The sequence below is a fragment of the Schistocerca gregaria genome, chromosome 11, assembly GCF_023897955.1.
Source record: "Schistocerca gregaria isolate iqSchGreg1 chromosome 11, iqSchGreg1.2, whole genome shotgun sequence".
In the NCBI taxonomy this organism is placed as follows: domain Eukaryota; kingdom Metazoa; phylum Arthropoda; class Insecta; order Orthoptera; family Acrididae; genus Schistocerca; species Schistocerca gregaria.
The window spans coordinates 106,776,347-106,791,697 of NC_064930.1; the positions used below are offsets into that span (position 1 = coordinate 106,776,347).

The following is a 15,351-nucleotide window of genomic DNA, read 5'->3' on the forward strand; positions in this document are numbered from 1 at the left end:
TGTCGTTGAGTGACTGCAGGAAAACTTAGACAAAATTTCTAGTTGGTGTGACGAACAGCAGTTGGCGCTAAATTTAGAAAAATGTAAGTTAATGTGGAGGAGTAGGAGAAACATTTCTGTAATGTTAGAGCACAGCATTAGAGGTGAGCTACGGCTACATTGATTAAACCTTTAAAATATCTGGGCATAACATCGCAGAACGATATGAAATGCAATAAGTGTGTAAGGGCAGTAGTGAGGAAAGAAAATGATCAGCTACGAGTTGATTGGGACAATTTAGGGAACTTCTGGTTCACCTGTAAAGGAGACTGCATATAGAGTACTAGTGCTACTCTTTCTCAAGCATTGCTGTAGTGTTTGGGATCCCTACCATGTTGGGTGAATTCACAGGTCGGGTGCTAGATTTCTTACCAGGAAGGTGTGTCAACTTGCAGGCACTATGGAGATGCTTCAGGAACTCAGTTGGGAAGCACTGGAGGAAAGGTGATTTTCTTTTCAAGAAACACTATTGAGAAAATTTATAGAACCTGCATTTTATTGGAGATACGTGAACCAAATATTTTTCCAGTGTGTACAGTTGTGCATAGGATACATTGTGCTGAGTGCATTAGATGTCTGTGAAATGGTATTGTATGGTTATTAATTGTGTGTAGCCTGTATGTAAAATGTGTTAAGTGTTAATAAAATGTAAATTAATTTGTCCCTCAACAATTTTTCCACATTATTTCACTGTGCTAAATTAAAGAATTCAACACATTTGAAGCCAACTGTAGAACAATTCTACTGCTACCAGCATACACTTCGAGTACGGAGGACAAAGATAAGAGAAATTAGGGTTATACGCAGGTAGATAAACAGTCGTTTCTCCCATGCTCTGTTTTCAAGTGGAACAACAAAGGAAATGACTGCTAGTGGCACAATGTACCATCTGCTCTGTTGCTGTGTAAGTGTGTATGTGTAGACATCTGTACTGTAGATAACTAGTGAAGAGGCATTACGTCGAATTGGGGAAAAAAGTTTGTGGTGCAGTCCAAAGGATGGGACTGGTTGAGAGGACACTTCCTGATACATCAAGGGATCATCAATTTGGTAATGGAGAGAAACTGGAGGAAGGGGTGGGCACTTTGTAGGTAAGCAGCGTACTCACACCGTATAAAATTCACAGCAGTCTTTCCATTGTGTGCCAGCCAGTGCACTGTAACTAGCTCTGACGTCATAAATGTTGCACAATGCTTTAAAAATAAATAACCTGAAACGTTTCTAGCATGTCAGGAGCAACTATAAAACTATAGCGATAGCGTATCTCCAAAGGGCAAGTTCAGAGCTCGTCTACTGCGTGTAGTGTAATTAAATTAATTCTCTCGCCCAAAATATTGGACTTGGCCACGTCAGACTTTTATTATGATTACTTACCTGTGTGCTGATTGCACATTTAAATTGAGAGCTTCATTGGCCATCAGCAAAGGAAGCAATGATTTATTTAATAACTTAAAGTGGTGCATTACTATCCCAGCGGCTAGTCGGGACAGTGAATTTAATCAAGCGTTCCCTTAGCCGTCCGCACCGCGGCTTTATGTATAAGAATGCTGTGTGATGAAAATAAGGCCCCAGTTCTCTCCAGACACTGATTAACGCACCATCTGTGCCGGGAGTCGCGTCGCGTCGGTATTATTGCTATAAACGGCATCGGATGCCGTAATAAGTTACTCGGGAAACGCGTAACCATGAAATCATTTTCGAGTGAAGTGTTAATTCTGGGATGACTTTAATTATCTATATTCAGTTTGCGTATGTCATATTTTCACGTGCTGCCGCGGGACAGACATTCTACCATTATTTAGCGTGGCGTTTGATGAACATTATCATCAAATTATGGCGAGCATTCACTTAAACATTTAATTGGAACAGTTATAGTTGCATCAGCGCATTAGACTCTGAACTGCTCTGGTAGGTGGATTGTGTGGACTCTTTTTGGTCTGTGACTTTCAGAATATAGTGAACATTTTTGAAAGAATCGTTTTTGATTATGAATCCCAGACAATCTCCTAATTCCTCAGAGCTGTAAGCTGTAGCTATAAGTGTATTTCTCAGTTGAAGTGGGCACTAGGAATTCTAATTACAGGCTTCACGTCTTGCTAATCACTTTCTGGTTGCCAATATTATAGTTAGAGAGCCAGTGTTGAGAACGACAAACAACAGCATTAAATAAATAATACGAACATTTCAATAACAATATTTCCATACGCTGCCCCACATATAGGTGCATCGTTGGGAAAGACATTTCACATTCATTTATCATTAACAATTATTTCCACCCGCCGCACCCCATATGTTGGTACTCGGCCGGGAAATGCGTCTTTACTACATGTCATTTATTACTCAACAAATAGTTCCACCTGCTGCCCCACAACTTGAGTGCAGTAAGTGGGTTCATACGGGGTAGGTTGCAGTAGTTATTTAGAGATGAAGAGTCTTGCATAGGATATAACAATGGGGAGAGCTGCAGCAAACCAATCTTTGGACTCAAAACCACTTTAATTCACTTGCCAAATATCTCTCTTTTTCCCTGATTGCTTCCTCAGTTTACAGATTGAATAAAATCAAGGATATATTGGAACCCTGCCTCGTGTCCTTTGACTCTTACAGCTGTGCCGATCTACATAGAAATGAGGCTCTTGGAGTAGAGAGCTCTCCTCCAGAATTTTTGTGCTCAATGGAAGGGCCACATTTTACAAAACTATTCCCCTGGTATGTGTGAGGAATGAATTTGTTTTTCTTCCGTTAAGTACTGTAATCTTTCCCTCCCTCATGTCATTTGTTGATTTTCACTCATTTTATAATAGATTCTTTTAATAAGCTATGAAACGAGTAAGATTTAAAAACAACTGTTTTACTTATTATCTTTTCTTGTAGTTGGCTCCAGTTCTTCATGTCCAGGAGTTTTTCCTTGAGGCTGAAATTTTTGGCATTGTAGTTTCCAAATGACATAACTGTTGAAGAATTGCCTGTTTTTATCTTGATGTTTATTTTTTCACGTTTTTCTGTCTTCCGCTGTCTTTACAATTTCCTCTTCGTTATCAGAAACTACATTGTTATTACCAAACATAAAAACACGTTCTTCCACAACCGAGGCATGTCCACAATTACTCATTCTGCAGTACTAACAATATTCCAAATAGTTTACAGATTTTATCGACAAGTGAATTTGTATTAATCTCTACCATTATTTTATAAATGAATCCAGAAATAAACATACTAAATATTGTCTGATGGCACAATTAATAATAGGAATTTTAAGTGTGCCAAATATTTCATAATTTCAAATGTTTCTAAAAAAAAAAAAAAAAAAAAAAAAAAAAAAGAGTAATTTTAACTGTACATATGGACCTAGTACATATCGATTTTAGTGCAAAATATAATACATCGTGTACAAAATAATATGAAATTCCTGTAGGAAAACAGCTGAGATAATATTAACTTAAAAGTTAAATTTGAAAATATATATGGTATCGGTTACTTCCGTTGAATAAAAGTGACGTTAGAGGAGTTGTCCCTATACAGTGCTCACTTGCGACATCTGTCCACATGTCATTTAACTACATACTCTAATTGCTATTCACTGCATATTTCACAGTGATAGCTCTCTGTTGAGTCTTGGCAGCCTGTGAGAATACATGTGTTTCATAACAGGCTGTAAACATTATCATAGCTGATCTTCGCAAACAGTATTTTGCAGTGAAGTTGTCTGTTCTCTCGAAGAAAAATGCTACTGAAATGTACGGCAATCTGGAGAGAGCTTACTGGGATCGTGGAATATCTCATCAAGCATGTTTCTGATGGCATTGTGCATTCAAAACTGGCTGGGAAAATGGTCAATTCTAGGAAGGAGTAGGTGTTCCTGACCTGTTACTTCCACAACAGAAACAACAACCGACACAGTGGGTGATATTATTTGAGACGACCTATGCTTTACTGTGAGACAGCTCACACAAATCCTCGGAATATTAGTTCGGAGCACTCTCACAGTTTTAGAACGACATTTGGAAATGTCTAGGTTTTGTGCATGATGGATACTGCAACTGTTTACTCCACAGCATGTGCAGGCTCATGTCAACGTGTGTCACTAATGGAAACAATTTGTTGTGGACGAGAGCAGTGCTCGGCGGCGAGTCATCACCCCTAGTGATGAAACGTGGGTGTACTGTTGAAGCGTTTCAGGTTTGCTTAGCATTCGTTTTATATACAATGAATATACATCCTGAATATTCGATCCCTGTTAAATATTATTAATCAGGGTCCAGCCATGAATGTGTGTGCCTTCTTGGTCCAACTTGGCTCAGACTTAGCCTTCTTACAGGCTGCAGATAAAGCTGCTGAAAATTAACTTCTTATTTTCTCATTCACTCCACTGCACAAATAAGAAGTGAGGATCAGAATGAGATTTTCACTCTGCAACAGAGTGCGCTCTGATATGAAACTTTCTGGCAGATTAAAACTGTGTGCCTGATCGGGACTCAAACTTTGCCTTTTGCGGGCAAGGGCTCTACCAACTGAACTACCCAAGCACGACTCACGTCCCGTCTTCACAATTTTATTTCCTCCAGTACTTCATCTCCTACCTTCCAGACTTGCAGAACTAGCACTCTTGGAAGAAAGGATACGTGGTAGAGCACTTGCCCGCAAAAGGCAAAGGACCCGAGTTCGAGTCTCAGCCCAGGACACATTTTTAATCTGCCAGGATGTTTCAAGTTATTCTTATATTATCTTCAGAATTACAGCTCGATACATGATACATGAGGACAGCTACCAACTCACGTAGTGCCTCTCTGTACTACATGCATAACAGATCTGATATTCAGCTTGATAATTAACAATTAAAATATATTCATTATCTTTGGCATTTCGCATTTCCGCACTGCCCCTCTGTGGAACTACTATCTCTACCTCAGCAGGTAGGATCGTCTGAGTGCTACCCACTTCTGTACAGTCACTGGATTGTTAGCTCTGGTATCAGCACCTATGATTTACGAGGGTGAGTCAAATGAAAACCTTAAATTTGTAATAACAAATTGAAATTTCGTGCCGTTATCCTGTAAGTTGGTAAGCGTGCTACAAACAGTGTGCAAAATGGCCTGCAGGTGGCATCATAGTGCAGATGCACACATACCGTCGCAGTATCAGTATAAAGATGGCCGCCCCACTTGTGACTCGCACCAAGGAAGAACAGTGTTATGTTATTCTGTTTTTGCGTAGTGAATCATATTGAAATTAATCGACGAATGAAGGTTCGGTACGGTGATGCACGTTTGTCACAGCAGCAAGTCTACGAACGGAGTAGGAAGTTCGCAAATGGTGTGACTTCAGTGGAAGATGCTCCTCGTCCAGGTCAGGCACAACGGGTTGTGACTCCACAGAACATTGCAGCAGTTGAAGGCGTAGTGAAGGAAAACCGCCGAGTGACACCGAATGACATTGCAGCATGTTTACGGATTAGTCATGGGTCAGAACACCACATTGTGCATGATGTGTTCCAGTTTCACAAAGTGTCTGCAAGTTGGGTGCCACGACAGCTGACTCCTGAAATGAGAGAATGACGTGTCGATGCTTGTGGAGAACTTCTTCAGGGCTTTGAACGAGAAGGTGACGGAGCAGATGTCCTTTTGCAACATGACAATGCAAGACCCCACACTGCCCATACAACAGTTGCAACAATCACAAACCTGCATTTTGAGTGTCTTCCTTGTCCACCATAATCACCAGACTTTGCCCAAGTGATTTCCATGTGTTTGGACGACTCAAAGACGCAGTGGGAGGAAAGAAGTTCCGTTCTGATGAAGAGGTACACCATGTGCTGCATGAGTGGTTGCGCGGACTACAAAAAGAATTTTTTTCTAAAGGAACTTATGCACTTTGTAAGGGCTGGAGGACTTGCATTGAGTGTGGGGGAGATTATGTTGAAAAGTGATAGTGCTTTGTACCACTTCTGCACAGTAAATAATGTTTAAAAAAAAATATTTAAGGTTTCCATTTGACTCATCCTCACAAAACTCCTCCCAACACTGGGGTGCTCACCACTCATCGATTACTCTCTGTCACGAACATCTTTTCTCTGACATATGTACTTAAGGATGTGATACCTCTCATTTGAGGAATGGGATGTTTCACTAGACTGTTACAATCCAAAGGTGAAGTGGAGCAGTTGATGCAATGCGGTCAACCCACATCACAAAAGGCATGAGTACAGAAGTTGACCACTGAGGCAGTGGTGATCAATTTTTGAACACCATGGGATTTTTTACACTCACAGAGTTTCAAGACACACTACAGTTTTGCTTCTGTTAGCATTGACAGCTCTAGGCACGCAGTCCGGAACCGTGCGACTGCTACGGTCGCAGATTCGAATCCTGCCTTGGGCATGGATGTGTGTGATGTCCTTAGGTTAGTTAGGTTTAACTAGTTCTAAGTTCTAGGGGACTAATGACCACAGCAGTTGAGTCCCATAGTGCTCAGAGCCATTTTTTTCTGACATGTATTGTCATTATAGACATACCCAGTATAAGAGAACGCATCTCCTGTTGCAGGGCAGAACAAGGCTCGGCCGTGCCCGTTCCGGGTGGACCGCGCGTCGTGCCTCTGCTCGAGCCTGATCGACAGCCCGACAGACTCGGAGGCGGTGGCGAAGTTTGCCGCGGGGAGGCCGGATGACCAGAAGCGTCTGTTTGAATGCCGCGGGGAGGCCACCTGCACCTACCTGCACGACGTCCAGAGCTACCTGGAAACCAAGCAGCCGGACATCGCGGAGGAGTGCCCAGTCTTCCGCACCCGCGGTCACTGCCCCTGGGGTCTGTCGTGCCGGTGAGTGTACTGTAACTTTTCCTTACCCTCGTGTGCTGGTGCAGCTGTAAGGGACAACAAAATGAAAACCAAACACCTACCACAACTAGACCCTGGAATGGTTCCATTCAAAAGTAATTACGACACGCATTAAGACATTTATACCGTGGCAAGACGAGACGATCGATTCCTGTTTCATAGACCGTGCTCACCTGCTGATGGATCCACAGTTGCACTCACTATTGCAGTTCCTCGTCCAGCTGAAACTGACATTCACGTACAGTCAAACCCCCCTTTTACACTTTACGAGGGACTTCAAAATAATGGTGTAAAATGCGGGGAAAATGTAAAATTCGGGAAATAATGTTTTATGCTGTAAAAGTTACATATAGGATACCCCCTTGCATATTATCTATGATATATGTAAGTAACAGGCATTAAAAGACTTGTTAGGGACGTTTTTTATTATCTAATGAAGGTTTATTATCTAATAAAAACCACTGATGTAACTGGAACTGATAGCTGTCTGGGAAGTACGAATGTCTGATTAAATTTCATATATCATAATCAGTGTTTTTCAAAGGCAGCAACTATCATTCATTATTTAAATAATGAAATACTGCACTAGTTACGTATTATTTCATGCTTAGCACGACACGATTCGAGAAATTTTTCTTGTTGTCAAGTGCAAATATGTACATAAGTATTTTTTTGCGGTGTTCGAATGTGTCTTGTTCTGCGTCTCGTGCACTGTAGTCATCTTTTTCAGGTATCAAGTGATGTGCTTTCTCAATTATGTAGAAAACCACACACACATGCAAACTATCACTCACATTCTTTGTTTGTATAACATAAAAAAATACGTAAATACTTGACAATGAGAATACATTCCCGAAAGACATTTTGCTCATCATGAATAAAATACGTAACTCGTGTTGTGTTTAAACTAAAAACATTTGAGAATCACAAATTGAATGACGGTGTCAACCAGCGCTCCAAATGGCCTTATGCCTAAACACACTAAATATGGTTTGACAAAGGTTTCACGATGATTACAACAATCACGAAACTGCATTTGTGCAGTAAAGACAGTTTGGAAATGATTGTGATTGGTCACAATATCTTCATTCTAACAATCCTAGTTGCTCTCATCAGTCACCACACCAAGTAGAGCTTGGCAACAGTGGGAAATATGGCACGAATTGTTCCAACTTCTACACGTTTACCAGTTCAAATTCACTCAGTAGAGTGCCAGTGTCAATAAACTTAACGACATAATATTTGTAAACGCTACTGAATGGCCAACATCACTTTTTCTCCACAAACATTTTTTCGTGATGCATAAACCGCGGGAAAATTATAAATATATTGACGCAAAATCGGGTGCAAATTAACATTGTGGGCATCAGAAATTTGATGGGTCCGATAAAAACTGTCGTAAATGGCGAGAAAACGTTAATTCCGGGGACATGAAAGCGGGATTATACTGTATGTATTCAGGTTGACAAATAAGTGAAAATCGTACAGTGAAAGATCTAGTCTGCGGAGATGATGTTGCAGTGTTTCCCAACCAAATTGCTGAAGCTTAACCTTCATCTGATTGGCACTGTTGGTGTGTGCATTATTGTGCAACAGGATGATTCTGCCTGACAGCATTCATGTGCGTTTTGACTTTCTGGCATGTTTTCCAATCCTATGACTTTTATTAGGGCATTGTATATTCTCAGACTCCTCACAGTATTTGGTAATGTGTAAAGTGCTAAGAGTTGTTGTTTTTAAGTTACTTGTTTATTTATTTGACATGTTCAAAATCAAGGTTGTTTGGTGCAGAAGTGAGACAAGTCCACTAAATATAATAATAATAATAATAATAATAAATTCAGTAAATGTTGTAATAGACCTATGTTTGGTCATGTAAGAAAGTGTTACAGTTTGCTGCTGGCCTTAATAAAGGTTAGGAAAAGGCAAGACAGATTACATTTTTTTCACATTTGTGAACAGTTTTTTTGTGTTTTTCTCAAAAGTATATAAACTTGCCTTACTGGTTATCACAGCAATGCCTTCAGTTTGACCAAGGTGCACAGTTCTCCTGTGTTTTAGTTGGTCAAATAATTCTTCGAATTATATTTGAGGTCTACTCAATGATTTCTTTTGGTTTTTGCAACAGAAGGGAAGGATACGATAAGATTTGCAGGGTAACTATTTCTTCCAGTGTGGTATCATCTTTTTCACCTGTCTGTGATGGTCGTTCTCTTGGACTTCATCTCCAGATCTGTAATAGTTACCTTGAAATCCGGAATTTATATCTTTGTTGCACCAGATTTTTATATATAACTTTCTTTGCTAATTTTGAATGAACAAATGTCATATTCTATTCATCATTACATGCTTGAATCACATTAAATGGCCGCCTACATTTTTTCACTATACAGGAGTTGTTGTAATATTTCTGTCTCTTCCACCATGTGTCTGCTGTTGATATAACTGTTCTTTGGAATTCTGCCAATCTACAAGGTAATGTGGTGATCCAAAGAATGCATATATCCATGTCAGAGCAGCTATTTCCTGTTACGAAGCTGCTGTGTTTTGTGCCAAAAATGCACGTATCCCTTCAATACAGCTCATTGAGTGCAAAATAACAATAAAACATTTGACCGTGTTTTATATTCGATGTGCAATTTTATTTTACCATTTTCTTACTTCATAAATAACGTTTGGTTGTACCAAACAGTGGAAAATCCAGGTTGGGATAATAACAATATTTTGAAAAGGACAAATTGCTGCTCACCATATCATTTCATCACCTTTTCATCCCAAAGACGTTCCTGTTACTAAAGTGTCGCTGCATAGAAAGACTTGCAACAGGTGACAATATAACTGTAGACAAGGTCTTGTGGCCAATAACACCATATGATCATTTTATCACTAGACAAACTGGGAATTAGCATTAATAGACGGCATTATAGAAATGGAAGAGGACGTAGGTGAAGGGGAGATGGGAGACATGACACTCCGAGAAGAATTTGACAGAGCACTGAAAGACAAAGTGGAAACCAGGTCCTGGGAGTAGACAACATTCCGTCGAGCTACTGGTAGCCTTGGGAGAGCCAGCTACGACAAAACTCTCCCATCTGGTGTGCAAGATATATCAGACAGGAGAAATATCTCAGACCCAAGAAGTATGTAGTAATTCCAGTTTTTAAAAAAAGGTGCTGAGAGATATGAAAATCATTGAACTCCGAGCTTAATAAGTCATGGTTGCAAAATACTAACATGAATTCTTTACATAAGAATGGAAAAACTGGGACAGGTGAACCTCAGGGAAGATCGGTTTGGATTCCAGAGAAATGTAGGAATATGTAAAGCAGTACTGATCCTGTGGCTTATCTTAGAAGATAGGTTAAGGAAAGGCCAAACCTGCATTTATAGAATTTGTAGACTTAGAGGTAGCTTTTGACAGTTTGACTGGAATACTCTCTTTGAAGATCTTAAGGTAGTAGGGGTAAAATACAGGGAACAAAAGGTTATTAACAACTTGTACAGAAACCAGATGGCAGTTATAAAGAGTTGAAAGGCATGAATGGGAAGCTGTCGTTGAGAAGGGAGTGAGACAGGGTTGTAGACTATCTCTGATGTTATTCAATCTGTACACTGAATAAGCAGTAAAGGAAACCAAAGCAAATTTGGAATAGGAATTTAAATTCAGAGAGAAGAAATAAAACCTTTGAAGTTTTCTTATCTGTCTGAGACACCAAAGGACTTGGAAGAACAGTTGAATGGAATGGACAGTGTCATGAAAGGAGGATGTAAGATGAACATCAACAAAAGTAAAACAAGGATAATGGAATGTAGTTGAAATGACAGGGGGAATTAGGTAAGGAAACGAAACACTTAGAGTGTAGAGTTTTGCTCTTTGGGTAGTAAAAAAACTGATGATGGCTGACATATAGAGAATGTAATTTGTAGAATAGCAGTAGAAAGAAAAAAAACATTGCTTAAGAAGAGAAATTTATTAACATAAAATATAGATTTAAGTGCCTGGAGGTCTTTTCTGAAAATATTTTTATGTAGTGTAGCCATGTCTGGAAGTGAATCATGAAAGATAAACAAAATAGACAGGAAATGAATAGAAGCTTCGAAATGTGGTGCTACAGAAGTATGCTGAAGATACATGGATTTATTGCATAAATAATCACGAGGTAGCAAATAGAATGGGTAAAAAAGAAATTTGTGGCATAACTTGACTAAAAAAAGGAATCAATTGATAGGATACAATCTGAGACATCAAGCGATCACCAGTTAGAGGGTGACCCAAGAGACAAATACTACAAGCAGATTCAGAAGGATGTAAATTGCAGGAGTTATTCTGAGATGAAGAGCTTTGGATATCATGGAGAGCTGCATCAAACAAGTCTTTGGACTAAAAACAACAGCAAAAGAATGTGTTTATTCCAAATAATATTAGTACTATTTATGTTTTTTTCAGGTTTTGGTGTTGATTTTTCCCATTATTTATTTTTTATTAAAACTGTGCCCGCCTGTTATTTCAACCAGGAACATTGCTATTGATGTGGAATGTTCTTATCCAGACACAACTCAGATTTAATGTACAGGAAAGTTTCAAAGTGGTGTACACTCAGATCCAAGGTGAGTGTGTGTTCTGGATCCTCCTCGCATGCTCGTTAAACTCGGACAACATTTAAAGTCAGTGCCTCGTTGCATTAGGGTCCACTGTTATGTTCTGTTTCCTGCAAGAAGCATTAGTAACTTCCAATCTCTGCAAGTTTTGATCTCATATTTTTAACTTCAGTCTGTCTTAACTTCACAAGCTGAAACTATTTGTGTGTGTGTGTATAATTTGACAAAGAAGATGCATTGTGTGTGGGGCTCTTACCAAGAGTTTCTGGAAACCATCAAATACTTTATCATCTTGCATGAAGACTGTACAGTTTGGCTGTCTAAAAATTGACTTTGTAGATTTCAAGATTTCTGAGTCTTAAGTACAGAACATTTCAATCGAAACACTAATAAGTGAATGGGTAGCATGTAAGTTGTATTATAATAAAGTCGCTAGTTTTGTTATTCATAGTAAAAGGAGTTGGGTGGCAGAACATAAATTCTTGGTATGTGTTATTTTATTGATCAGAAGATCAATTATTCTTTTCTTCAGAATGATTTTGACAAAATCTAAAAATGGAAAACCCAGAATGGAATAATGACAATATTATCAAAAGGAGACTGTCACAAATAATAGCTTATTGCCAGTAAGGCCTTTGTCAGAATTAGCTTTCCTTTACATAATATTGTTAAATTCCATTCTGGATTTTCCATTGTTTGATTATCAAAAGGAGAGATTGTTATTCACCATATAGTGGAGATGTTGAGTCCCATGTTGTTGTATGGGGTTAAAGTAAAGCATGATTTCCATTTATTTATTTTTTGTTATTGGTATGTTGTTGTTGTCGTCTTCAGTGCTGAGACTGGTTTGATGCAGCTCTCCATGCTACTCTATCCTGTACAAGCTTCTTCACCTCCCAGTACCTACTGCAACCTACATCCTTCTGAACCTGCTTAGTGTATTCATCTCTTGGTCTCCCTCTACGGTTTTTACCCTCCACCCTGTAGACAAAACAAAAAGACTATCAAACATGACTAATGGAAAATCTCATATAAAGATGTGAAACAAATGCTAACAAAATAGATAGAGGGGCTGCCCAGTACTTACCTCAGCTCAAAGAGGAGAAGACTGAAGAGTAAATGGGAGTGAGATTGTTTAACGTAGGTTCAGTCCAGGTGGATGGCGGGATGAAAGGATGTGTTGCAGTGCAAGTTCCCATCTCCGCAGTTCAGAGGGACTGGTGTTGGGTGGGGCCCTACACCATACGTGCCATTTGGCTTCTCCCACCCAACACCAGTCCCTCTGAACTGCGGAGATGGGAACTTGCACTCCAACACATCCTTTCATCCCACCATCCACCTGGACTGAACCTACGTTAAACATCTCACTCCCATTTACTCTTCAGTCTTCTCATCTTTCCCTTTCCCCTTTAGCCATTCACGCATCTTTTCATCCTACACAGTTGTGTTTATCTTTATGCTATATACCTCTTACTTCTGTATGCATCCTCTTTGGTTTGAAGCTGGCACAGTACTTACAGTAGAATATCTTTGGCTTCCCTCTGACAACCATGCCTCCATTCTTGCTACCCTCCTGTTTTCCTTTCCCTGTTGCTTCATAACCTGGGTTGTGTAAATCCACTTTCCCTTCTTCCGTTTCTTTCCTTCCTCTCTCTCTCTCTCTCTCTCTCTCTCTCTCTCTCTCTCTCTCTCTCTCTCTCTCTCTCTCTCTCTCTCTCTCTCCCTGATGAAGGAATATTTATTCCGAAAGCTAGGAACGTATATTTTCGGTTGTTTTTTGTGTATCTATCGGCTGTACTGAGCTGAGATAAGTACTGGCCAGCTCCTCTATCTATTTTGTTACACTATCAAGCATGTAAGCTTCCAGTTGAAAGACCTTCTGAATTAGACGACATGCACACACACATTCTTGCAAATGAAACTTGTACACACATGACCACTGTCTCTCGGTACCGAGGCCAGAGGTCTTTAGGCATAAAGTTTACCTGTTCATATTCTTTTTGTTGTGCCTGTCTGTGACTGAGCATCCTTAGAAAATAAAACAGTGGAAAATTAATGACGGAATAATGATAAGACTATGGAAAGGATAGGTGCTACTCACTACATACTTTGTATATTTTATTGCTAATTGCATGAAAATACCAGTGTTCCCAATAAATTACAAAGACATGCTGAAAAAGAATGCCTCCAAATTTGGCGTGTGAAAATTCTGAAAGCTTTTTAAATAAAACAAATTTTATTAACATTTTACACCTTCAGGACATGGAATGAGATGAATATCGGATGGGGCCAAGTCGAGACTGTACGGAGGGTGATTCATGACAGTGAACCTGAGGTGTCAGGGTGTTACAGACGTCATAGCACTCGTGCACGGTCTGACATTTTCATGGTGAAGTAGAGGGTGCTCTGCGCATGGAAGGCTAGAAATTTGATTCCAGCACACGTTTCTCACGCACTGACATTGTTAAGCTGCACACCGCTGTGTTATACACTATACTTTGGAACCCTTTAGCGGTAGAGCTTTGCAACTTGTCAGCAAAGTTAGGAAGTCTACTAAGTAATATGCCTGACATCTAAGACCTCGACGGATATTGAGGACAGAATGAAAAAATCAGACACACTACTTCTCAGCACTCCCTTGGAAAAATTTGGTTAAAAACAGAATATAAAATAAAAATGTGATGACAGTGTGCATGAACACATACTAAAACTACTGTGGGAGCCTCTGAAGTTTTCCCTTAATGACATTTGTTTTCAGAATGAGATTTTCACTCTGCAGCGGAGTGTGCGCTGATATGAAACTTCCTGGCAGATTAAAGCTCTCTGCCCGAACGATACTCGAACTCGGGACCTTTGCCTTTCGCGGGCAAGTGCTCTACCATCTGAGCGAAAGGCAAAGGTCCCGAGTTCGAGTCTCGGTCGGGCACACAGTTTTAATCTGCCAGGAAGTGTCATATCAGCACACACTCTGTTGCAGAGTGAAAATCTCATTCTGGAAACATCCCCCAGGCTGTGGCTAAGCCATGTTTCTGCTATATCCTTTCTTTCAGGAGTGCTAGTCCTGCAAGGTTCACAGGAGAGCTTCTGTAAAGTTTGGAAGGTAGGAGACAAGATACTGGTAGAAGTGAGCTGTGAGTATCGGGCGTGAGTCATGCTTGGGTAGCTCAGATGGTAGAGCACTTGCCCGTGAAAGGCAAAGGACCCGAGTTCGAGTCTCTGTCGGGTACACAGTTTTAATCTGCTAGGAAGTTTCGACATTTGTTTTGTTGACGTATGTATGAATAGTTATTTCGAATGTTCCACTGGAATTGTGTTACAGTTAAAGATTAGAGATGCAGATATGTAACAATTACTAACAAAGAGATAGAGGGGCTGGCCAGTACTTACCTCAGCTCGGTACAGCCAATAGAAACACAAAAAACAACCGAAAATTTAAGTTCCTAGCTTTCGGAATAAATGTTCCTCCATCCTTGCTACCTTCCCTGTTTTCCTTTCCCTGTTGCTTCATAACCTGGGTTGTGATTAACTAAATCCACTTTCCCTTCTTCCCTTTCTTTCCCCTCTCTCCTCCCTGATGAAGGAACATTTGTTCCGGAAGCTAAGAACGTAAATTTTCGGTTCTGTTTTTTGTGTTTCTATCGGCTGTACTGAGCTGAGGTAAGTACTTGTCAGCCCCTCTATCTCTTTGTTAGTAATTGTTTCACTTCTTTATATGAGATTTTCCATTAATTAGTTAGATGCAGATATGTCATAAACGACACTGTTGTGGTCTGTGCATATAGATTGTTCAAATACTATTTATGTATTTTAAAATTTTATATTTTTTTTTAATGTTTTACCTTTTGACATAACACAAGATTTGAAATTGATCATGCTCTT

At 39.7% G+C, this 15,351-nt stretch overlaps 1 protein-coding gene across 1 annotated transcript in view; it reads left to right on the forward strand.

Annotated features, from left to right (window-relative positions):
• The window catches only part of LOC126295359 (tRNA-dihydrouridine(47) synthase [NAD(P)(+)]-like), a 174,598-nt gene that overhangs the window by 40,202 nt on the left and 119,045 nt on the right, over window positions 1–15,351 (forward strand). The window contains exon 3 of the mRNA XM_049987834.1: window positions 6,582–6,855. Coding sequence (XP_049843791.1) covers window positions 6,582–6,855 — 274 coding nt within the window. The remainder of the gene's footprint in view (window positions 1–6,581; window positions 6,856–15,351) is intronic.